Source organism: Sporobolomyces salmoneus, assembly GCF_050403485.1.
Source record: "Sporobolomyces salmoneus JCM6883 DNA, S_salmoneus_JCM6883_v1_ctg10, whole genome shotgun sequence".
Lineage (NCBI taxonomy): Eukaryota > Fungi > Basidiomycota > Microbotryomycetes > Sporidiobolales > Sporidiobolaceae > Sporobolomyces > Sporobolomyces salmoneus.
The window spans coordinates 24,433-48,257 of record NW_027481153.1 but is presented as its reverse complement, the minus strand read 5'-3'; the positions used below and the strand labels follow the sequence as shown (position 1 = coordinate 48,257).

Here is a 23,825-nt window from a genome sequence, read left to right as displayed (position 1 = left end):
AAGAATGGAGGGACAGAAAGAGAGACAGAGAGAAGAGAGAGAGAGAGGAGGGCGAGTATTCTCAAGCATGATTCGTTCAAAAACTTTCTTCGTTTCGTTCGAGCTATTTCGTTCTTGTTCAGTAGTAGTTACCCCAAGCTTCGCGACGGCGTTCTCGATCAGTCTTATCCCTCAGAGTCAGGATAGGAGCATCGAGGATCCCTCCGGCTTTCTCTTCGGTTTTCGAAAGTTGATGGATTCGACGCAACTGCACACAACGAGTCTCAGTCTCCGTCACTCACGACGAGCAGCGGTCCAGGAACGTATGTAGAAACGTACCAAACGTTCATAATCCTCTGCACGAATACTCTTATAGTAACGAGTCGACTTCTGATTGTTCCAAACGAGCATCTTCCCCTTGACAGCTTTTCGTAGGTTATTGATTGGGCGTTCACCTTCTGGATCGACTTCCGCAATTTCGTAGAGACCGGAGACCGCGATAGAAGCGTGAATGGAGAGTTCAATCGGGAACAATTGAGCTTGGGTCGGAGAGTACGGCAATGATGCGAAACGAAGGTTGTGACGATCGTGTTGATGTCGGAGAACATCGGAGAGCTTTCCAAAGTGATCGTCACATAACCCACAGAAGACGAACGAAGTAGGACGGCGGAAGAAACCTTTGTTGATGAGCCGATTCGGAGTCGGTTTTCCTTGTTCAACGTCGCCGAGGAGCTCAATGATATCGAGGTTCGCTATTTCTTCCTCGTCCATTTCTCCAGTGGCCGCGAGTACCGTTTCGACGAGGTGAACACGAGTATCGAGAGCGTATTGAGCAACTTCTTCGAGGATTTCTTCCAATTTCTTCTCGAAGATCCTATCAGCTTTGACCCTCTCATCGACGACGTTCGACTGAGTAGCGTAGAGAGGAATGTCGTAGTAGAGTTCTTTGACAGTTGGAAGATGGAGGAAGCGACTGTAGAGTGGAAGGACGGATTGTTCTTCGAGCGATTCATCGTACATGTCGACGATTTTGTCATACTTCGCCTTGAAGAAATCGTTCTTTTGCTGAAGTTGTTCGAAGGTGAGCATGGAAAGAGGAGCTCGGTGAACCGGTTCGACCTTCCTGCGAGATTTACGTGACGAACGAGAGTCGACTTTCGCGAGCTTGACTTCGGAGGTGACGAGGTCTTCGAGATGCGGGAGGACGTATTTCCAAACTGAACCAAGCGGACGGTGATCAGTATGAACCCAAAGACGCGCAATCGAAGAGAAATGTATCCACTCTTCTTGGTGATGCTTTGAGGTCTCGAGAGCAGCTTTTGTTTCCAGTCCTTCGGTTCACCTGCTTCTCCTCCTTTCTCGTCCTCGCCATCCTCGTCCCCTTCCTGAGCCTCATCGTCGTCGTCGTCATCTTCCCCTTGACCCTCCTCCATCAAGCGAGCCAATTTCCTCGCTGCTCCTTCGCGTACTTTCGTTTCTTCCGCATCTGCGACGCGTTGGCGAGCAGCGGAGACGGCCGATTGCCAACGATGATGCGCGAGACTCTTTCCAGCAACTTTCGTCACACGTTTCTTGATTCTGCGCCACTCTGCTCGACGATTGAGACGAGTTAGCGATTCATAGGAGAAGCGACAGAGACAACTCACCTTGATCAGTGAGTTCCATAGGTGACTTGATGAGAGGGTGTTGCGTCCAGACATCGTCGGCAAAGCTACGCCGCGAAACGAAGGAGAAAGTTTAGCTCAGAAGATTCAGGAAACAAAGTGTGGTAGTCTCACCTTGAACGGTTGAAACCTTTCTTCATGAGTTTGCGTTCGATCCTGTGACCGGTAGTGGGGTCAGCTATTAACCAAGCTCGGACGAGGCGGAATCGACTTACGAATTGCGACGACGTTGAATTGCCGAGCGAGTCGATATACTCGAAGCCTTCTGCTCATCTGCGAGAACTCTTTCGAAAGCGGTGAGAGTTTTGACCAGTACCTCAGCGACCTTTCATCAAACTCAGTGAGCTCAGACACCTCGTTTCGGACGAATAAGCATGGAAAACTCACTTTCTTCCAACCTTCATGACGTTCCTTTTGCGTTCTCAAATACTCTCTAATCCTCGGCGAGAACGATTCGATCACTTCTTCCTCCAACCGACCTCCGACGTTTTGACGGTAAGTTCGCCACGACCTTTTGTAGTAGTTCGCACGCTTCACTTTCTTCGCAGTTTCCGCTGTCGTGTCGACGTCGACGGCGTAGTTGACCTTTCCTCGACTCGAACGACCACCGATTCGAAAATTCCTTCCGGTTGAACCGCTTGCTCCTCCTCCTCCTCCTCCTTCAGATTCACCGTCATCATCTTCGCCTTCGTCGGCGAGAGGTTGTTTCGTAGCATCGAGCAGCTCGAGATGTTCGAGTTCTTCGTTGACTTTGTGCAGCTCATTGTGGAGAGCGTACGCGGCGCTTCCTTGATAACGATCGTTCTTCGCCGAGTAGTTCGTAGTCGAAACGGCTTGAGCGGTAGCAGCGTGGAAGTCCGGGTACAGTTTCGAGACGTCTTCGACTTTGACCCAACTGTGAGCGTAATGTCAGGGTCAGTTGGTCGAAGCAGCGTTGGATAACGACACTGAGAGGGAGAAGACTGGCTTCGATTCACGACAGGCGGGACAGAGTCGCACGCAGACGTGAACATCGGGAGTTTTCACAACACCCTCTCCACAGCTCTTCGAGAGAAGGGAGAGATGTAGAGTCAGCTCATGAGGGAGAAAGAAAGCGATCGATTTCTACTCACTTCGCATTCTCGATTGAAGAGCAGATTCGCCAATTGAGGTTCAGTGACATCTCCGATATCGATGTCGGGAATGTTGACGTCGAGGTTGGTCCTGGCTTTGACCCAAAGTGCACGAGAATCGGGTCCGGACAGGATCGAATGGAACGATTTGCAAGAGCTGTCGAAGATCAAGAGTTCTCGAGCAGAGAGGTACGAGAAGATCTAACGCATCGACGTCGTGAGCAAGTCAGTCGAAGTGCAATTTGACCGCGAAACGAGAGAAAGGATTCGAGCTCACTTCGGCGACAATCTCGTAAGGTACTTTCGTACTAAAGTTCACTCCACTGTTGTACTGATCATCTTCATCCTCCTCTTCATCCTCCTCGTCGTCGTCTTCTCCCTCTGAACTCGAGTCCGAATCCGATTCATTCTTCTTGCCTTTCCTTCCCTTCTTTCCCTTTCCTTTGTTCGTACGTTGTCTCTTGTTCTTGTTAGCTACACATCCCTCCCAATGTCAACCTACCACAGCTGGATGGAAGCTGGAGAGATGAAACTGACTGGGACTCCAATCGACATCATCATCTTCTCGCTCTTCTACCTCCTCCGCACTCTCGGGTGCATCAGAATCATCCGAGTAGGCTTCTACGTAGCTGACTCTACCCCTCTGACGGGTACTACGAGTCGACATGAGTAGTGGTGACTGGAGAGAAGAGAGAGTCGCTTTCGCGTCGCATCGTGCCCTCTCTCAATTTCCTCGCCGAACGCAGTAACGAGTACGAGCTCAAAGCGGTCTATTTCTAGCAAAAGCCGAAGTGCTCGGAGCAAAACTTTCCGAGTGAGCCGCTCTAAAAGTTCTCCCGGTTCCTCAACTTTTTCCAGATTCGCCCTCTCTCTTCCGCCCCCACCTCGTGCGCGCTTCCAAGACCCTATCGTCAGCCTCGGGGACCCTTGAAAACGCTCCGAGCTACCCCAGTCTCGTCCCCGGTTGACGAGCATCTTCTCTCTTCTTCCCTTTCTCTCCATTCCCCCCGGCACAGTCGAGCACGCCTTAAGCATCGCCGAACCAACTCCGCTATCTCAACAACCTCAGCTAGACGCCCCCCTTCGAATCGAGGCCGAGCAAGGTGCTTACTACCCAATCTCTGCGTTTTCATTTCCGTCCTTCAACTTTTTCGATTCGAAGCTTCGCAAGAATGGCGGGATTCAAGAGGGTCGAAGATAGGCCGACGCCAAAGGCGGTCTACAACATGCATGTCTACGGAGCCGCCATCACTGCCGCCGTTCGTGACCATATTCCTTTTCGTTTCAATCGTCGAGCTTGCGAAAGGCTGATATCGTCCGTCCTCTCTCCGTCGAGCTAGATCGCCGCAATCATGATTGGGTACGACTCTGCGTAAGCTGATTCTGGTCGGACCTTGTCGGGCTCGCCAGGTTCTCACCGATCTCTCCTTTGTACAGATTCTTCGGAACGTCGATTTCGCTCGCCTCGTTCAAAGCAGAGTTTGGACTCGACCTAAAAACGGCAGCGGAGATCTCCAGCATTGACTCGAACCTCGTATCAACCTATCAAGCCGGTGCTGTACGTGTGCTCTTTGCCTCGAAGCGAACTGATCGGAACGCTAACGAAACGAAAACTTTGTCGATGATAGTTCTTCGGTAGTATTTTCGGATACCCTTCTGGATTTATGCTCGGTCGTAAATGGGGTCTACTGCTCGCATCAGCAATCTTCTGTCTCGGAGCTGGAATCGTGAGTTCTCATTCACGTCTCAATCCGGCACAAATGCTGACCTCTCTCGCCCTCGCGGGTAGATGCTCGCGGCCGATTCTGCAAGAGGTCTCGCACCGATCTACGCTGGTCGCGTTATCGCAGGGTTCGGTATTGGTGCAGCTTCGAGTTTGACGCCGCTTTACATTTCGGAAATCGCGCCGCCTGCGATTCGAGGTCAACTCGTCGGTATGTACGAAATCGGTTGGCAAATGGGAGGACTTGTCGGGTACGTTCTCCGCTCCATTCGGATAGCTGGAACGAGTGAAGACTCACCTTATATTGCTCACTCGAAAGATTCTTCATCAATTACGGTGTCACTCAACACATCGCGCCTTCTCGCAAGCAATGGGTGAGTTTGTATCTCCAGCACATCTTCGAACTCAGAACTGATCCACAACTTTCTCTCCCTGAAGATCATCCCCTTTGGAGTTCAGCTCATTCCGGGAGGACTCTTCTTACTCGGGATTCCTTTCTTCATCACCGAGTCTCCTCGTTGGCTCGTCATGAGATCTCGACGGGACGAAGCGATCAAAAACCTCTGTTACATCCGCAAACTTGATCGAAACGACGCATACCTTATTCAAGAGGTGAGTCGTTTCTTTTCTCTGGCTCTCCCCCTTTTCTCTTATCTCAAACTCATACCCTCGTTTCGTTAGATCAACGATATCGACCTTCAAGTCGAAAACGATCGTACCGCCGTTGGCACTGGCTTCTGGGCCCCTTTCCGTCAAGTTTTCACGAATTGGTATCTCGCGAGGAGATTGATCATCGTGTCAACTCTGTTCTTATGGCAGAATGCGACAGGGTATACATCGTCCCTTAATCTAGGACATTAGACAAGAAGCTGACTTGAAGCTCGTTCATCTTCAGAATCAACGCAATCAACTATTATTCCCCGACAGTGCGTCTCTTTTTCGGGTTCTTTCGTCAGAGCGATCCGACATCTAACGCTATCTCTCGGTTTGTTCGACAGGTTTTCAGGTCTCTCGGACTAACAGGAGGGTCGACATCGCTTCTTACGACAGGGCTCTTCGGAGTCGTCAAGACCGTTTGTTCCCTGATCTGGGCGTTCCTCTTGATCGATCAATTCGGTCGCCGTGGACTCCTCATTTTCGGTTCCGTGGGAGGAGCGATCTCAATGTATATCATCGGAGCTTATATCGCAATTGGAAAACCTCAAGAACGTACGAACGCGAGCCTCGATTCTGGAGGAACGGCTGCTATCGTCTTTTTCTGTGAGTTTCCAGAATCCTTCGGGTTGACTTCGACCGTGCCGTTCTGATGACCGTTCATTCTCCTACCGTAGACGTCTGGACTCTATTCTACTCACTCTCGTGGAACGGAACGCCTTGGGTTGTTTGCTCTGAAGTGAGTCACCGTTTCTTCTCTTCCTCCTCGTCTCGTACTCGAGGTTGACGTCGATTTTCACCTCGACAAGGTCTTTCCGGGAGCCGTGAGACAAGTAACACAATGCGTCGCGGCTACCTCGAACTGGTTCTGTAAGTCTGAACTGACCGATTTCCAGATCGAGCTCATCGCTGACCTCTCGAACGCGGCACCAGGGAACTTCATCATCAGTCGCTGGACCCCGAACATGTTTGCGCAAATGGGATACGGTGTTTATCTCGTGAGTTGCATTTTTTGATCTTTCTGAGCCGGCACAGCACTGACTTACCTCTCTCGTGGACAGTTCTTCGCTGTGAGCTTCACTGCACTAACCAAGCCTGTCCCGTCGTGAAACGTTTGCTGACGACCTATTTGCTTTTCGTCGCAGAGCATGATGATCTTATCGATTCCTTACCTCGCTCTGCTTCTTCCGGAGACAAAGAACGTTCCTCTAGAAGAAATGGTTGGTTCCCTGCTTTCTTTTCTCGCTTCCTCCTCAGCTAACTCACTCCCTTGCGACGAATGCGCAGGATCGACTGTGGTACACCAAGAACGTCTGGAGAGCCAATCCGCAAGTCATGGCGACTCTGCAGTCGGAACGTGCCGACCGTCAAAACGGAATGAAAGAAGAAGTACTCTTCAGCAACCAGAAACCGAACGCCCAACAAGAGTTCGTCGAGTCTGTCGATGGTCGTCGCGAAGGAAAGAGGGAAATCGCTTGAACAAGATTTCTCAAGCGAATTCGAATGTGTACAAAGTTTAGATTTTGAAGCTGTAGACTGTAGAGATTCATATCATATCATACATATCATATTTCGAGCTCGTTCTGATCATGATGAGCAGATTTCGCAACGTTCGACTCGAAAGAGATTGAGCACCGATCGCAAGTTCAATGCAATGTGAGAGAACCTACTCTGGGAGCCCGCGGCGAATTCGAACGAGACCGTCCAGATCCGAGTGCAGGAGATTCGAGATTGCGTCGTGCGAGAGAGAAGAGGACGAATTTATCCGCCTGAAGCGAGAATCGCCGTGAGCGATGCAAATTAAACTTCCGGGTCGACGTCTTTCTCCGACCAGATCTCTCTCCCGCCTCACTCTACCCGCCAGCAATGGCGGCACCACCATCATCGATCATCATTCCAGCGTCACCGCTCGACGCTCAGCTCCTCTCGGCTTCTTCAGCGTTCAACTTTGTTATCCACCATCCGAATTCGACCACTCCGAGTCCCTCGAACCCTCACCCGCCGTTACCGAATGGCGTCAAGGTACAATCGGAACCTCAACATTTCATCACGAAGCGTCAATTCGAGAAATGGCAAGCGTTGCAACCGAAAGAAAGTTCCAATTTGAGACCTCCAGCGGCATCCGAAGGAGTCGACAAGATGACTCTACAGGGCTATAGGTGAGTTAACTAGGTCTATTTAAGTTCTCTCGATGGTCTCTACGGGCAACGGAGTACGAGTCCGCGCTGGAAAGGAAGATTGGGACTTGATCGCGCGATCTTGAACTCTCTCCTCTCTCGTTCCGCGGGCAGCGCAATCAGGTATCCCATCAGAAAGCTACATTGCAGTCCGATCTCTCAGAGGGATGGAAGCGAGGAGGAAGCGAGTGCAGACCCACCCTTTCACCTCCGAAAGGTTCCGATCGATAAATATGCGGGGGAAGCGAGGAGCAACTGTGATTCCGACGTGTAGAATCGAGCACTGACACCGTCGCCCTTATGTTACAGAGCACCTCAACATCCAGCTTCCCACCTACTCCAATCGATTCCACCTCGAGCACCTTCCCGCTCTTCGCGTTCAAACATTCTCTCGTACACTTTACACCTCGCAACCTCTTCCCGCCTCTCGGCTTACTCCGCCGAACACGGTACTCGCACGTTACTACACTGGGCTGAAGCGGATCAGCGTCAAGGAGGAGGAGGAGGAAACGATTACGAAGACGTCAAAATTGATTCAGAATGGTTCGAAACGGAACAGAAGACTCAAGGACTTTGGAAGCTCGGACTCAACCTCCTTCAATCGAGTCGACGGGAGGGATCGTTACCATCTTCAGTCGAACGTCGAGTAGTACTAGCGGCGCTCGCGGAGGAGCTCCTCGTCTCTCCTTCGGGAGAACGAGCAATCACGAAAATCGACGAAGACACGGTTCACCCTTCCGTCGACGTCGAAGAACTCGTCGCTCTCAAACCTCTTACTTCTCCCGATACGACTACTCTTTACCTCTCAACCTCGACTCACGCGAACGATTCCCGCTCACCAAGAGATCGATCTCATTCAGTCGCGCAATCCCTCATCGACCTCAAATTCGGCGGTAAACCTTCGGAACCCGCTCCTTCTTCCCCATCCTTCGATGATAAACCCCTCGATCCCGACGTCACGGCATCATCGTCGGCGATTCCCGGTTCGTCCGTCTTCGGCGATTTGGCTCGAGGAGGAGCTTCTACCTCGACAGCGGGCGATCTCACGGCGACTCCTCATATGGACTACCGTATCGTTCTCTCGCAATCGATGCGATCTCGCGCAAAATCGATCTTCGCAACCTCTCCTCTTCCCTCCCTCACGACTTCCTTCTGCCGACGCCATCGAGTCTCTTCCTGTTCCGTCTGCACGACCTTGATCACGGAGCAATCGGAACGAGCTTCTGATCACGCTCAACATCGACGAAGGAACGTCCCGGGAGCTGGACTCGGATCGAATGGAGGAGGAGAAGAAGGAACGAAGAAATCCCTCGTTTCCCTCGTTCCGACTTTCTTGAAACTCTCGGCCGACTTCATCGCCGATACGAAAGCACGCTTCAAAGAGGACCGAGAGGAGGACGACGAGGAGGAGAAGGAGAAGAAGGCGAGAGAGGGAAAAGGAAAGGGGAGAGAAATGGTTTACGACGTTCATGCGACTTCGGCTTGGTACGAACTCTTGACTTCGCTTTTGACTCAGGCGTGTCTCGAGGGATACCTCGTCGATGGGTGGACGGGAACAGAGGGGATCGAAACGCTGTTCGGAGTTGGCTGCGGAGTGTGGGAAGGACGAGGATGGAGTACGGCAACGAGGAAACCTCCCGCTCTCCCGAAGAAGCGAGAAGAACCAGTGGCAGTAGTGGAAAGTGCTGGTGACGGAGACGACGGTGATGAGGAGAGTGATGAGGAAGAGGAAGATGAGGAAGAAGTCAAGATGAGGAATCGGGAACGAGAAGCGATGGAGTTGGTTGAAGCCGCTCATGCTCTCTTCGGATCACGGGATGTCGCTCAGGCTGATTACGAACGTGGAATGAGGGATCGAATTCATGAGGTAAGTTTTCTAACTCTTTCAAACAGGTAAACAGCAGATCGCTAACGACTCTTTCCCCGACAGTTCCTCAACGTACCTCGAGACAAGAACTTGATCCAACATCTCCGACAACTGAGCGCAAAGTACCCGCTATCAGATTTCGAAGACGAAATGGTCGATTTCCTTGAATCTTCAGTTCGAGCTCTCGGAAAGCCCGCTCTCGCTAAGGTGAGTTCTCCCTATTCTTCTCTCATTCGCCCCCATACTCACAGTGAGAGCTGTCTCTTTAGCTCGATCCTCGCAATTCCGCTGCTACGACGAACTCGGCCCGTCCCGCAACACCAATTTCCTCAGATCCCGACCCTTTCGCGCTCGCTCAGTACTTCTGCGCGCTCACTGGTACATCGCCAGTGACGCCGAACGAAGACTCGTCATATCCTCGGCCAGAAGGAGGAAAACGACGACGTCTTGACTGAGTTCAAAAAATCCATCTTCGTACCCTTGTCGTTCTTGCATCCTTCCAGACATTGCCTCTGTCCCCACTCTTTTCTCCTCAGTGCACTTTGTGTTGTTTTTCGTACTTCAACTTTCGTTCCTTTCACAAAATCTGTAGCTTTTTCCTCGCTCTTCCATTGCTCTCCCCTCACTTTCAGTCGTGATAAACTACTAGATGACATTTCCTTTCTTGCAAAGACTTTCCTTTCGGGTCTCTACGAGTGCGATCAACAAGGTGCCTGCGAGAGGTCCAAAGTTTCGAGCGACTCGGGGTAAACGAATTGTCCTTGTTTCCTCATCTCGTCGAAAGTCTATTCAGGTCAGCGAAAGAGTCAGTCAAGCTTGCGCCGACGTTAGCGAACGAGGGAGAGCGGGATGTTGAGACTGACCTCCATCATTCGGACAGTTTCGTTCAAGGGCATTCGATCCGATTCTTTCTTTCCATCTCGAAGGCAACGAGCTACCTCATCAGCCTCCCAGGCGAAACCCCAGATGTTTCCTGTCGACATGACTCTAGGTGTCAGGGATATCCGCTGACGGATAGGAACGAGCGATTCGAACTGACCAGGACGAGGTTCGAACGAGAATTCTTCCGATTTAGTCGGTTCTTTCTCTCCCGAGTTGTAATCGTCTACAGAGTCCCAGGCTTTGTATCGCAAACTCTTCGGTCGGAAAGTCGGCCTGACCAAGAAACTTTCAATCAGAATCACCGCTCGAACGGGAAACTGAGGAGAGATCTCACTCACCATTGCGTTTCCAAGTAACCGAGCGATCCTTGCACGAGTAGCACTCTTGAATGCTCACTTTGACGGTCTTGAGCTGCGGTGAAGGTGCCATGAACGATTCGACCATCTTCCTGAGGGAATTCGAGAGCTGCGACCGTGCTCGCGTCTACTCCGCTCGAGGTCTTGGTCATCGACGTGACGACTTTCGGGATTGGCAGACGGTCGTTGGTCGCTTGAGTTTTTGGGGATAGAGCAAGGCATAGTTGAGTCCAAGGGTAAGGTCTACGAGTAGGTCAGAATTGGATCAGTACAAGCCGCTCTCTCGGTGTGAGGATGTCCTGACGAGGTCTGACTTACCCAAGATCGAGAAGTGCACCTCCTGCTAGATCAGGGTTAACGATCCTGTGCTCCGGGTTCTTTTCCGCCGTCGGTCCAAAATCGATACAAAGCTCGGCTGAAGCCGCTCTGATCTCTCCGATTGCACCACTCTGAAGGATCTCTTGCATCTTGTAAGCGTAGGGTTGGAATCGAGTCCAGACGGCCTCCATGAGGAAGAGGTTCTTCTCCCGAGCGAGATCGACGAGCGCTCTAGCTTGATCTGAAGTGACCGTGATACTCTTTTCGCAGAGGACGTTCTTGCCGGCGGAGAGAGCGTCGTGTGCGTTGCGGTAGTGGTGAGAGTGAGGTGTACCGATGTAGATCACGTCGACGTTCTAACAAGAGACAGAAGACGAGTCAGTTTCGTCAAAAAGCAAAATTCGTTTTCCTCTCTCCTCGGACTCGCGGACGATCGCGTTCGAGACAGAAGACTCACCTCGTCGTTGTACAACTCTGTGTAGCTACCATAAGTCTTTACATCCTTCGTTTCTCGTTCGCCCCATTCTTCTGCGACGAATTTATCGGCTTTTTCTTTCGTCCTCGAAGCGACTGCGACGATTCGATGTTCGACATCTTTAGTTCCTCGGGTCGTGGGGTCGATCAAGAGGTCTCGAGTGAACTGCTGAGCGATCCAACCGGTGGAAAGGATTCCCCACTTGCAGACTGAGGGAGTTGAACTCGAAGGCATTGTGACTTGACTGAGTCGACGCGAGTAAAGTTGGAAATTGAGGTTCTTCCCAAGTCGAGGTTCAGAAGAATGGAGGAAGGAGGAGAAAGAGGTCCTCCACATCACACAGGCTATTACGAATCAAGTAGCATTGAAATGATTCATCGAATTTCACGAATTTCGAAGAGGAAACTTTGCAGTGCTCCTGATTGCATCCGCATCTCAACTCTCGATCTCGGTTTGCACTAGGGGCGCAACCGACCGAACAGAGTGAACGTCTCCGTATGAGTTACAACAACAGCTACGGAGGCTTCTCGAGCAATTGGGATCCTTCTTCGATTCATCAACGAACTGCGAATCCGATCGGAGACATCGTCGAACAGGACGACGTCGACTCGAACCAAGTAGCGGCGTCTGGAGTGACAGGATGGAACCCAGATCAGTACCTACCAGAAGACGGAACGTGGAACCAACAGCAAGAGCCGAGTCAATGGAATTCCTCTTCCAGAACAGAACATCAACCTCACCGACCTAAACGCTACGAACCCTATCAGATCTCAAACAGTTCTCATCCACATCCTCATCACGCTCACCTCCCGACCTCGTCAGAACAACCGATTCCATTCCCGGATTTCGATCTTTCGAATCCTTCTTCCTTCCTTCTCCCTGACCAACAAGGTTCTCTCCCTAGTTGGCAGAACAACCAATCCATCGATACAGAACGACGAGAATCAGATTCGACTCGTAGTGGAGTGTCAGGAGGAGGAGGAGAACACGACGATCTTCCCGTTGCGAGTTCGTCAAATTTCAATCTACAAAAAGCCTACGACTCGTTACCGTCGTTCGGTCTCGGAGACCCTAGAACAACAACACAGCAGAATGGGAAAGAGGCAGAGGGAGAGAAAGCGGGAGACAAGAAATTGGTGAAGAAAGCAGACAAATCTTGTCGCAAGTGCAGGTTCGTTTTTCGGTTGAAAATCCCTCAAGCTTTTCGATCTTGTACTAACCCGTTCGTGAATGGACAGGGATCGACGAGTACGATGTGATCGAGTGTATCCAGTCTGCGATCGGTGTCGAAAGAGAAGGGAGGTCTGCAACTACGTCGACACAGTCAACGTCGACGAATTCGAAGAAGGAGGAGACGCACAAAAGGTTGTCGAACTACAAAGCAAGGTCGCTGCTCTCGAACGACAGTTGAAAGCGTCCACAAGCAGCAACACGACGGCACCACCATCGACGGAACGACGTCCGAGTTTGAATCGAGACAATCCGGCGAGTCATCGATCGGGCTCGGGAACAAGTGGGAGCGGAAGCAGGAGCGGAAGTGGAAGTGGGAGTGGTAGTAATCCCTCTCGAACGCCTCCGACCCCTTCGGAGATTGGACCGAGTTCGATCATCAACGGAATCGGCGAAATTTATTCGAATCAACTACGGTTCAAACAAGACGAAACGGTCCATCTCATCAGTCATTTGATGGGTATGCATTCGATACCGAATTTGGGCCATACGAATCCAAATTGGAGGTTGGGCGAAACCGAAGTTATGAAGCAGTTGACGATTCATTTGTTGGATGGTAAGTTCTGCTTCTCTCATTTCTTTGACCCTCGCTAATTCGCGTCCCTACCTGCAGCTGCGACACGTGCCTGCTGTGCCAACATTCCCGGAATCAAGCCGTTGGCAGATCAACTCGATTACTACAAGGCAAATTTGGACAAACTCGACGGTGCCGGCCAAGTGAGTGCTCCTTTCGCGACAATTCCGTGAGTCTTCGTGACTAATAAACCGTTACGCTCAATAGTGTGCTGTCGCAGTGCTCTGCGCTCTCGGAGCACGAGCCAGTCCTCATTCGGTGCGTTTTCTTCCCTTCATCTCTTCTTGTGTTTCCCGCCTGATTTCGTCTTGCTTCAGGCGCTACTCGGAGTCGCAACTCAATCTCTCGCTGACGCCAGTCCGTCACCGCCTCTGTTCCTCTACGCCGGCGAACGAAGGGAGATCGCATGTCGAGCGCTCGAAAGACGTGCTCGAGAAGTCTGCTGGGTCAACGGCATGCTCGAAAGCACCAACCTTTCCGACCTCGATGCGATCATCGGTGTCACTCAAGTCTTGATCTGTAAGTCAAACCCCGATTCTTTCTTCATGCTCGAGGGCCTCAAGTGAACTCAAGTATGCTCATTCTCAGTTGAATCAGACGAGGAGATTGTACCGCAGAAAAGTCGACTTTTCACTCGGATCGCGGCGGGAATGTATCACGACCTTCGGTTCAAGGCGGTCGAACGTAAAGAACGGACAGGTCGAGATCCTCGAATCGGTCCTGGAACAGCTCTCTTCGTAAGAAACTCTTCCCATTCACTCTCGCGGTGATGACAACTAAACTTTCCTCGTGCTCGTAGCTCGCCGACGCCGTCATCGCTGCGTCTTCCTCTCGTCCCTCATTCATCTCGACAAGCGAACTCGAAAACTACTACGTAACCGACGGAGTTCCAATTCCCGATTTCCCCGGCTCGAACCTCCTCGACGAACTCGACAAGATCTTGCAGAGACCGCTCAACAAGGAGAAGTTGACTGATGCGATCACTCAGGGAATTATTTGGGTCTCGGGTTGCGCTCGACTCTTCGCACAGCTCACAATGAGTGAGTTATAGTCTTCTTCTATCGCATCCGATCTCTCGGGAAGCTGACTCGCAATCCTTGCCGCTTTGACAGGTCGACGACCGAGTTCCCCTTCTCCACTCCCACTTCTCAAGAACCTCTGGACTCTGATCGACAGCGTTCACAATTCGTTACAACATCTTCAATCGATCTTTGTCCACCTCGATCAAACCCAAGTCGCAGATCTCGACGATTCACCTTACGCTCTCGATCATTTCGTCCTCCTGGGAGTTCGAGCCGATTCAATCTTGGTCGATTTGATCAATTTGATGCATATTTGGCTCAAGAAGGATCGAAACGGTGAAGGGATCTGGACTGAAGGAGAAGGTGATCCGTTGTTGGCGAGTATGAGACAGGAGAGTGCGTTGCGGGTGAGGAAATGCTTGAAACTTTCCGCGTGAGTCGAGCTCGACCTCCTTCCCTCCCGAGTTCGAGCGAGTACTCACGGAATTGTTATTTTCGATAGCTTCTACGCTCAACTGTTCCTTTCCTCGCAAGACAAGCATCTCGTTCACGTAAGTTTCACTCTTTCAGCTCGGAGGCGATCGATGCTGATCGCTTGCATATCTTTTCTACAGCACATGATGATGCAATTGGAGATCTTGAACGACTGGTCGGAATGGGTTCTTCAACGAGTTGGAACTCCGGGAGGACCTCCTTCGGCAGAATACGAGATCACAGAAACCGAGTTGGACTGGTTCGTTTTCCTTCTCTCGCCGTCGAGCCGAACTCGATACTCATCTTCCATTCCTCAGGTTCCAACGAGCTCTCGAACTGTCATGTTATTACACGCCGAAAGCGGCAAACAGACTGTCGCGATTCTCCGCTCTTCGACGCGAAGAAGCGAAACGTCCTTCAGCTCGTAGGTCTCCATCGAAGTTTATCAGTCACGTAACAGCTTCTGATTACTTCGATCCTCACTTGCAGGATTGCACGTTGAACCTCTCGTCCCTGCGATTCCTCTCGATACGATCATTCCTCAACAAACTGTTTACGACAATCCGTCGTACATCAACGACATCTCCTCTTCTGGCGGTCAAGACCAAGATCAATCTGGAGGAGACGATCAGCTGTTCCCTCTTGGTGGTGGATTGATCGGTACGCCAAGTCAACTATTCGTTTTCGGTACGTGAAGAATCTATTCTTCAGTCTGTCGATCTCGCACTGATGAATAGCTTCCGACGTTTCAAGATACATACGGTATCGCTTCGCAACAAGGCTGGCCCGCTGGTACGCAAGACGCAGTCTCATCTGATTCGACCTTCAAACAAGGTTTCACGGGAGAAAGTTGGTTGTCGGTCGAGTATCCGGACAACGTCGCGAGCGGAGCGATGTTTGGTGAAGCTCCAGAAAACTTCCTCCCTTCTCCTGGAGAATAGATCTCTCGTCCTCTCCACTCTGTAGCTTGAAACATGTTGTCTTCTCTTTTGCGTTTCAATCACGATTCTCGAGGATCCACAAGAGAGAGCTGCAGATCAACGCTCCGCCTCAAGAGAGCTGTCGACCAGCAGAGAGGAGATTGACCACTACTCGCAATGCATGACAATAAGGAGACAGGCGGGTTTTGTATAAACAAATTCGATCTACTAAATTCACTTCTTTACTTTCCTGCCGAAGATCGACCGATAGCTCTCACTCCACCTTGTAAGTCGAGATCCGGTAACGACAGGACACCCTCCTCGCCGGCTCTCGGAGGTGATTCGACGAATTGAGCCGCGATCAACCACGCCAAATATCGTCCCATTTGAGCGTCGTCGACCGTGACCGTCTCGGCTTGCCCAGCGCTACGTAACAGTTTGACCGTGTTCGTATCGTCGAGTTCGGCCGCTTTCGTCGAAGTTGGGAGATCGTCGAGAACGAAGTGAAGGAGAGGGAAGAGAGCGTTGTCTTGAGTTCGGAGAACGTGTTGTTCGAGGAGAGTTCGCCAAAGAAGGTATTCCGTCTTCTCGACCTTGTAACCGTAGAGTTTGAGCGCAGAGAGGAATCGGTTGAATCGAGGAGCGGGACGAGCCGTGACGTGATGAACTCGAAGAGGTTCGTCTGAAGGCTGAACGGCGGCGCAGGCGGTAATTTTCGCTACGTGATCGACTGGAACCATGTTGATCGTATTCTCGATATCGGGAATGTGACCGAGTTGAATACAACCTTTCACGAGACGCCAGAGGAAATCATCCGTGTTCGTCGTCGCCAAAGTTGAATCTCCGACAATGTACGCCGGTCGAATGATCGATCCTGCGAGTCCTCGTCGTCCAGCTTCGAGAATGAGTCGTTCCGAAACCCATTTCGATTGACCGTAGCCTCCTTTGAGCCCGACTTTGCCCGCGTCGAGAGGATCCGATTCGGAAACTCCGAGCCCTCCTTGTTGAACGATCGAGTCGGCCATTCGGACGTAGTGAGCTTTCTCGATCGCCGCGGTAGAGGAGACGAACGAGAGCGCCTTTGGTCGAGAGATCGAAGCGAGTTCGATAACGGCGAGAGTTGCGAGAACGTTCGCAGCTCGAAGTTGTTTGTAAGGGTAGACCCAGTGGACCTGAACGAGAAGAACAGGCGTCAGGGGCTTGTAGAGGTGAAGGAGAGGTTGGAAAGGTGAACTTACGATCGCTCCATTGTGAACGATCACATCGACCTCTTCCGCAAGTCTGTTCCAGATCTCTTCGCTCATACCCAGCCTCTCCGACTCGAGATCTCCCGTCACGACTTCCAACCTTCCACTCTTGACCCATTCCTCGTCCCAAGCAGCTCTTCCTTCTCCACTCTCCCTCAACCTCGACATTCCCTTCTCGACGTTCGAAGCCCGAACGTGACAAACGACTTTCTTGACGTGTTGACCGCGTCTCGAAACGTCAAGGAGATCACGAAGGATGAAAGCGCCGAGGAATCCAGTCGCTCCAGTGAGGAAGACGGTTTTGGGCGAATCGGAAGGAGCGGGTTTCTCGTACGAAGGTTGTAGAGTATCGACGAGTTTCTCGGCGTCTTCAGAGTATTCCGTATCGGACGCGGCGGCGGCGTTGTCCCCTTTCGAAGCGAGACCGAGGTCGGAATCTCGGAGTGAATCGAGCTCTTTCGCGAGAGAACGAATCGTAGGGAAATCGAAGACGAGTCCGAGAGGAGCGCCGACGGCGAGGGTCTTGCGAAGCTCGAAGATGAGTCGAGTGGCGAGGATCGAGTGTCCACCGAGATCGAAGAAGGATTCGTCGAGGGGGATTTCAGAAGGAGGTGAAGGAAGGAGTTGGAGCCAGATGTCGTGGATCGTTCGTTCGGTAGGGGTGAGCTGTTCATTCGAGGTGGAGGAAGAAGTAGTGCCGGACGAAGCTGCGGCGGCTGCGACGGTATCGGGGAAAGGAAGAGCGGGTTTGTCGATCTTTCCGTTCGGGTTGAGAGGCATACGAGCGAGCGGGACAATCACTGTTGCCGATCAAGGATCAGGCTCCCATCCGATACCAAGCAAAAAGAGAGAGAGCTTACCACTCGGAACTGAGTAGCTCGGAAGTTTCGTCTTGAGATATTCTCGGATACTCTTGATCAACTTGCGATACCTCCTCAATCCCTTCGCGACCTCATTCTGACTAACTTTCCCTCCTACTCTCTCCTCCGTTTGTTCCTCATCGTCTCCACTAACCAAACCCTCTAGTTCCTTACTCCCCACGAGCGGGACGAAATAAGCTACGAGAACTTTTTCTTCGTACTTGTCTCGACGAACGAGGGTAACGTTTTCCCTCACGGCGGGATGCCTCGAAAGATGAGTATCAATCTCGCCCAACTCGATTCGGAACCCTCGAATCTTGATTTGATCGTCGGCCCTTCCCGTACATTCGACCGTTCCATCCGGATTGTAACGACCTAAATCCCCAGTTCTGTACATCCTATCCCTAACTCCATGCCACCATTCCTTCCAAGGTTCGTTCCCATTCGTGATCGTATCTTGTCGTTCAACTCCAACTCCAAACCAATTCTCGACGAATTTCTCCTTCGTCGCATCCGGTAATTGTAAGTAACCCTCGGCGAGTCCACCAGATCTGACATAAATTTCTCCAACTTCCCCAACGGCACAGAGTTGGTTCTTGTCCTGACGATTCACGACGAGTAATTGAACGTTGATCATTCCTTCTCCAGCTGGCATGATATCTTTCCTCGTTTTGAGGAACGTTGGATCTTCCGACAAAGGAGGGATCGGGAAATACGAGACGGCTCGTTGGGTTTCGGTAGTACCGAACATGTTGATGATTCGACAGTTTCGAGCGAGTTGTTGCAGGCGAGTACAGTCGCGCTTAGTGAGGATGTCACCGACGAAGAAGGCGTTGAGGAGGGAAGGAATTGGGCGAGTAGCTTGAGCCGATAGTAACTGACCCATGGCTGTGCGAAGAGGAGTACCTAATCAATGCCGGTTCAACGCAGAATTAAGAGCTCGCGCGACGCACCAGGAGTAAGATGAGTGACAGTAACGGCGTTATCCGACATCCATTCAGCGAGACGTCCAGGAGTACCGATATCCTCCGCGGTCGGAATGTAGAGACTCGCTCCGAGGAAAAGAGGGGTGAAAACTACGAAAGTCGCTCGAAACGAATCAGCTATCAATCCACACCGGAACGAAGAGCGAGAGGGAAACTTACTATCTCTCTGAATCGGATCATGCGCAATCCCACTCAACATGGTAAACCTACTCTCTTCTGACAACCCAAACCTCTCCTTCATCCACGGGAAGAAATGCGTCAAACTGAAATGTCTCCCCCTAACTCCCTTTGGAATCCCAGTCGATCCCGAAGTGAACGACAAAGTTCCGACTGAATCGGGTCCCAAGGGGATATTGAGTGCTGAGGAAGCGGTCGAAAGGAGGGGGGAGAAAATATCGGAGGAGGAGGAAGATGGGGAGGATCCGACGAGAGTACCGGAGGAGAGGAGTTGGAGTGCGGGGACTTCGACTCGGATCGAAAGCTTCTCGGTGACATATTGACGGACGGAGGGGAGGAGGGAGCCGGCAGCAGCGAGGATTACGAGTGCGCGAGGTTGAGCAACTTGCAGGTAGACGGTTTGACGAGCGGGAGGGTAGGCGGGATCTGTTCATAAACTCTTGCAGTCAGTGAGATGCACGAGAAGGAGTAGTACAGGAGGGAACTTACCAATAACGGAGAAAGTGGCTCCAGCTTTCAAAACACCCATAACTGCTACGACTAGATCGACCCCTCTCGTCGAGTAAACCGTGACTACTTCCTCCCGTTGTACTCCATTATCAACGAGGTACCTCGCCAGTACGTTACTAGCCTCATCGATTTGTCTGTACGTGAAAGTTCGTTCCCCATTCTTTCCTCCCACTTCTTCCGGTGCGATCGATTCGACGATACAGGTCCTCTCGGGGAATTGTCTCGCGTTGTTCGAGAAAATGTCGGTGATCGCGCCCCTGAATCCGGTCCATTCGAGGTCGGCTTTCGGGTCTGGAAGTTGTTTACGTTGTTTCGAACTCAAGAGGGAAATCGATCCGATCGGGTCTTGAGGGTGGGACGAGGCGTAGTGAAGGAAATGAACGAGTTGATCGATCGTGAGCGAGATACGGGGTTGAGAGAAGACGAGAGAGTTGTAGGAAATCGTTAGGGAAATTCGGGGAGGGGTGAAAGTGAACGAGGTACGGAGAGAAGAAGGAGTCTGAGGAGTCGAAGGAGTCGCGCCGTTCGTAGTGGTCGAATCGGTTGAGGAGGGAGTAGTCGAAACGAAGACGGTTAAATCTGAAGTGAGAGAAGTCGATTCGAGGAACGAAGAATCTTGAGCGTCGGTAGAATCGAAGAAACGTACTCGGAAGAGAGGAGGAGGGGCAGGTCCACCTGCTTCCTGATCGTGTCCGAGTGCCGATAGGAGGTCATCATAAGAGACTTTGTGTTCTTCGGCTTCCGCTTCGACGAATTGAACTCGTTTAACGAGGGACCAGAACGAGTCGGAAGGGTCGAGCTTGATACGAAGGAGTAGAGGTTCAGGAGATGAAGGGGATGAAGTAGCAATGATCAAGTCGGTGTCTCCAGTGTAGCGGTGAAGGAGAACAGCGAATGCCGACAACAAGAGATGAAATGCCGTAGGTCGTTCTTTCCCCGATCTCTTGTGACCTTGTCCCAAAGTCCCCTCAATCCCTTTCTGTCGATGCTCCTCGTCTTCTTCGTCGTCGTCGTCGTCGTCCGAGTCTGAAGATTGACCTTCATCTTCGTCAAAGAGGGAAAGTCGAAGGAGGTCGGCTCCAGTCTTGGCGTCGAGTGACCTGACCTCTCGAGCTTCTACCATCGAGAGAGATTGGTCCCCTGCCGGCCTAGGGTAGTCAGTCGGAAGGGCGAGTTGAGGTAAATCGGCAAAGTTTCGAACGAGTGCCTCCACTGTGAACGGTACGATGCTTTTAGCTGCGATCCTTCAGGACAGAAGCATCTGGAAGCATCGAGCACTCACTTTTGTTGAATACCAGATGGAAGTGGTGGAAAGGGGGAGAACTCGAAGACTTGTGAATTTCGAACTTGCTTTCCGACGGTTTGACTCTTCTCAGCTCGACTCAACGCCTTTACCCGCTATTAATCATGGCGAGACACTCTGTAAGCTCACAACCCATAGCCTTTCGGCCTATCTCAGCCGGATTAGTCGCTGAAGAGTTCTGATGTTTCATCTCTCACTTTTCTAGAAAAGAGGCAAGAAGGGAGATCAACCCTCGAAACCTAGAACCGATAGTCGTAACAATGCCAGTGGTGGAAACTACAACGTCGTAGAGCAGACCAATGCGAAATTCGAGGCGTACTACAAGGTGAGCAACTTTCTTTCGACCTCGAGTTGATTGACAGCTGACCCATTGGACTTGGACGAGATAGGCTCAGAACATCGTACCTGAAGCGGAATGGGAGGAGTTACTTACGGCGTTCCGTCGACCTCTTCCGACGACGTTCCGTTTGACCACTTCGAGACCGTAAGTTCTCTCCCTAGCCTCTCGCGCTCGCATGCGTAGCTGACAGATCGTCTTTTCTATGTTGCAGTACTGCCCTTGCGCTCAACAAGCACATTGAGAAAGTTTACGTCCCGATGATGACTGGTATTCAACACGAAGGAGTTGATCTTTCTCCTCCCAAACCTCTTCAATGGTGAGCTCACCTCCCTTCCCTCTCCATCGTTTCTCGGCTGACGCGTGTTGTCTTGATTTGATAGGTATCCCGGTCAACTCGGCTGGCAACTCCCGATCCAGAAATCAGCTTTACGTAAAATCGAGGCTTTCAAGAAATTCCAACATTTCCTCGTCTACGAAACCGACGCGGGCAACATTTCCCGACAAGAAGCCGTTTCAATGATCCCACCTCTGTTACTCGACGTTCAACCTGGTCATACCGCACTCGATATGTGCGCCGCTCCCGGGAGTAAAAGTGTTCAAATCCTCGAAGACCTTCATGGACCTCCGACGGATGGGAAGGAAGGTGCGAGTAAAGTTCCTCAAGGTTTGTTGATCGCGAACGATGCCGATGCGAAAAGGTGTCATCTCTTGGTTCATCAATCGTTACATCGAGTCCCTGGAACTGGAATGATGGTAACGAATCACGACGCTACTCAACTCCCTTCCCTTCGACTTCCGAGATCCGAACGGAACAAACTCAAGTTCACGAACGATGACGAGAGGAAAGTCGCGAAACTGGGGAAAACGGAATTCGAGAAGAAGTTTGAACCAATGTTGTTCGATCGAATCTTGGCCGATGTACCTTGCAGTGGTGATGGAACGTTGAGGAAGAACATGGGAATTTGGGGAGATTGGACTGTTGGAAACGGGATTGGACTTCACTCGTATGTCCCCTCTCTCCTCATTTTTCTATTCTTCCTCACACTCACGCGCTCTCTCGCTCGCGTTAGGTTGCAACTTCGTATCCTTCTCCGTGGTATTCAACTACTCAAACCCGGGGGACGACTCGTCTACTCTACCTGCTCGATGAACCCCATGGAGAACGAATCTGTAGTTTCTGCCGCTCTCGCCGAATGTCCCGGTTCGTTTCTCTCTACTCTCTCAGCTCACTGCCTTGTCCTTGTGCTGACTATCCTTGTGACGTTCAGATATGTCGATCCTCCCCGTCACTGAAGAGCTCCCCGGACTCCTCCGACGACCCGGACTCACTACCTGGAAAGTTCTCGACAATTCTCTCGCCGATGCTCCTCATCCTTCCTCTACCCCCGACTCTGAACCGGCCGTCATCGAAGAAGAAGAAGAATCGACTGAACCTCCCAAAGGAAAGGGAAAGGGAAAGGGAAAAGGAAAAGAGAACCACCCGAACAATCAGGACAAGAAAGGAGCTCGCAAAACTTGGTTAGCCTCTCTATGGCCCCCTTCGGAACAAGTCGCGAAGGAACAAGGTCTTCAACATGGGTTGAGGTTGTACCCTCATTTGCAAGATACCGGAGCTTTCTACGTTTGCGTCCTCGTCAAGAAAGGAGGAGGAGGAGAAGCGTCGTCCAAGGAGGAAATCGTTGAGGAGAAGAATGAATCGAAGAGGGAACGAGCTGCTTCACCTGTCGAGGGTGAACCCGAGACGAAGAAATCAAAAGTAGCGGAAGCAGCTGAGGAACAGAACGTCGTAGCGGAGGTTCCGAAGGAGAACGTCTCCGAGACGGAAGTTGCGAAACCGGTTGTTGTTGAAGCTGGGGAGGTCGCGAAACCGATGATGGGAGCTGGGAGACCTTTCAATGAGGAACCTTATATCTATCTCAGTGGACTCGAGGATGAACAAATCAAGATCTGCAAGTGAGTCAAGAGAGAATTTTTTTCTCTCTCTTTTTCCCCGAGTCGTTGTTCGTAGCTGATCCTCACCTCCTTGATCGCAGGGACTTTTTCGATATCTCCGACTCGTTCCCCTTCGATTGCCTCCTCGTTCGAAACGCTTCCGGAGCCGCCCTTCGTTCAATTTACCTCACCTCAACCCTCACTAAATCGATCCTCTCTTCGAACGCCTACACTCGTATGCGACTCATTTCGTGCGGAGTCAAACTCTTCACTCGACAAGACTCTTCGAAAGATGGAACGTACGTTTGTAAATGGAGGATCAACTCTGAAGGACTCGAAGTGATTCGACCTTACTTGGGAGAGAAACGAATTGTGAATGCTGGAATGGCGCAATTGAGACAGTTGATGGAGAATGTTAGTATCAAGTTTGAGGATCTACTAGAAGAGGAAATGAGGAAACAGGTTAAAGGGTTGGAGGCGGGTAGTGCTGTGTTGAGGATTCAGGGCGCGAAAGGAGCAGATACCGAGTGAGTTCCTCATCGCTGTCTCTCTCTCGCACGTTTGAGTGATTCACTAATACCGACATGTGATGGTAGAGCCGAGGAGGATCTCTACTTGGCGTTCTGGATCAGTAAAGTTTCCGTCAACCTCATGGTTGAAAAAGTCGAAAAGAGGTAACTCACCTTCTCCCTCTCTGCCTCTCATCCCGACTCCAGCTCACTAGATCTTTCTCCAATTGATAGTGCTCTCTCACTCCGACTTTACTCGGAGGATTGTACCCCTCACGCTCGAGGAAAACCCGCTCCTACCGGTCCCGGAACGGCCGCTCACAGTTTCGTCAAGAAGGACACCCCGGCCACCACTGAGACTACCGAAGAGAAGTCGGTAGAGGAACAGCCCGCAGAGGAGAAGAAGGTTGAAGAGGTCGTCGAACCTTCGAAGGAGTGAACCAGGTAGCTAGGATTCGTCAAAAATCTTCTTCTAGATTGTGTTGTATCAGTCGCATGGTCTGGGATTGTAACCTCGCTTTTACCGCATTGTGT

General features: G+C 51.3%; 7 protein-coding genes across 7 annotated transcripts; 4 read left to right on the top strand and 3 right to left on the bottom strand.

Moving 5' to 3' along the window:
- Nucleotides 1-118: 118 nt before the first annotated feature.
- JCM6883_005960 (F-box protein) lies at nt 119-3,422 on the bottom strand (the record flags this gene model as incomplete). The annotated part of the gene is made up of 11 exons (XM_076630415.1): nt 119-247; nt 319-1,196; nt 1,262-1,567; nt 1,626-1,690; nt 1,758-1,799; nt 1,859-1,968; nt 2,031-2,538; nt 2,590-2,687; nt 2,756-2,956; nt 3,033-3,229; nt 3,293-3,422. 11 exons carry the CDS (start codon nt 3,420-3,422, stop codon nt 119-121), a joined length of 2,664 nt encoding a protein of 887 aa, XP_076489474.1.
- A 505-nt stretch (nt 3,423-3,927) lies between these two features.
- JCM6883_005959 (sugar porter family MFS transporter) lies at nt 3,928-6,611 on the top strand (the record flags this gene model as incomplete). Its single annotated transcript, XM_076630414.1, has 16 exons — nt 3,928-4,014; nt 4,096-4,127; nt 4,193-4,313; nt 4,384-4,482; nt 4,545-4,729; nt 4,798-4,852; nt 4,917-5,090; nt 5,160-5,308; nt 5,374-5,404; nt 5,477-5,738; nt 5,810-5,871; nt 5,942-6,002; nt 6,066-6,130; nt 6,194-6,202; nt 6,278-6,352; nt 6,420-6,611. 16 exons carry the CDS (start codon nt 3,928-3,930, stop codon nt 6,609-6,611), a joined length of 1,659 nt encoding a protein of 552 aa, XP_076489473.1.
- A 387-nt stretch (nt 6,612-6,998) lies between these two features.
- JCM6883_005958 (uncharacterized protein) lies at nt 6,999-9,631 on the top strand (the record flags this gene model as incomplete). The annotated part of the gene is made up of 4 exons (XM_076630413.1): nt 6,999-7,291; nt 7,619-9,176; nt 9,240-9,383; nt 9,446-9,631. The coding sequence occupies 4 exons, from the start codon at nt 6,999-7,001 to the stop codon at nt 9,629-9,631; spliced, it is 2,181 nt and encodes a 726-aa protein (XP_076489472.1).
- A 246-nt stretch (nt 9,632-9,877) lies between these two features.
- JCM6883_005957 (Gfo/Idh/MocA family protein) lies at nt 9,878-11,441 on the bottom strand (the record flags this gene model as incomplete). Its single annotated transcript, XM_076630412.1, has 6 exons — nt 9,878-9,961; nt 10,040-10,149; nt 10,216-10,331; nt 10,397-10,657; nt 10,733-11,088; nt 11,190-11,441. The coding sequence occupies 6 exons, from the start codon at nt 11,439-11,441 to the stop codon at nt 9,878-9,880; spliced, it is 1,179 nt and encodes a 392-aa protein (XP_076489471.1).
- Nucleotides 11,442-11,704: 263 nt separating this feature from the next.
- JCM6883_005956 (uncharacterized protein) lies at nt 11,705-15,448 on the top strand (the record flags this gene model as incomplete). The annotated part of the gene is made up of 13 exons (XM_076630411.1): nt 11,705-12,378; nt 12,446-12,993; nt 13,051-13,154; nt 13,219-13,269; nt 13,329-13,530; nt 13,609-13,748; nt 13,811-14,051; nt 14,124-14,466; nt 14,536-14,584; nt 14,648-14,766; nt 14,825-14,931; nt 14,997-15,194; nt 15,261-15,448. 13 exons carry the CDS (start codon nt 11,705-11,707, stop codon nt 15,446-15,448), a joined length of 2,964 nt encoding a protein of 987 aa, XP_076489470.1.
- A 221-nt stretch (nt 15,449-15,669) lies between these two features.
- LYS2 (L-aminoadipate-semialdehyde dehydrogenase) lies at nt 15,670-20,330 on the bottom strand (the record flags this gene model as incomplete). Its single annotated transcript, XM_076630410.1, has 6 exons — nt 15,670-16,599; nt 16,666-17,474; nt 17,535-18,422; nt 18,488-18,610; nt 18,680-19,123; nt 19,187-20,330. The coding sequence occupies 6 exons, from the start codon at nt 20,328-20,330 to the stop codon at nt 15,670-15,672; spliced, it is 4,338 nt and encodes a 1,445-aa protein (XP_076489469.1).
- A 284-nt stretch (nt 20,331-20,614) lies between these two features.
- NCL1 (tRNA (cytosine-C5-)-methyltransferase) lies at nt 20,615-23,730 on the top strand (the record flags this gene model as incomplete). The annotated part of the gene is made up of 10 exons (XM_076630409.1): nt 20,615-20,629; nt 20,716-20,835; nt 20,900-20,994; nt 21,062-21,166; nt 21,231-21,854; nt 21,921-22,051; nt 22,119-22,803; nt 22,884-23,309; nt 23,379-23,456; nt 23,526-23,730. The coding sequence occupies 10 exons, from the start codon at nt 20,615-20,617 to the stop codon at nt 23,728-23,730; spliced, it is 2,484 nt and encodes an 827-aa protein (XP_076489468.1).
- Between the last annotated feature and the right edge of the window lie 95 nt (nt 23,731-23,825).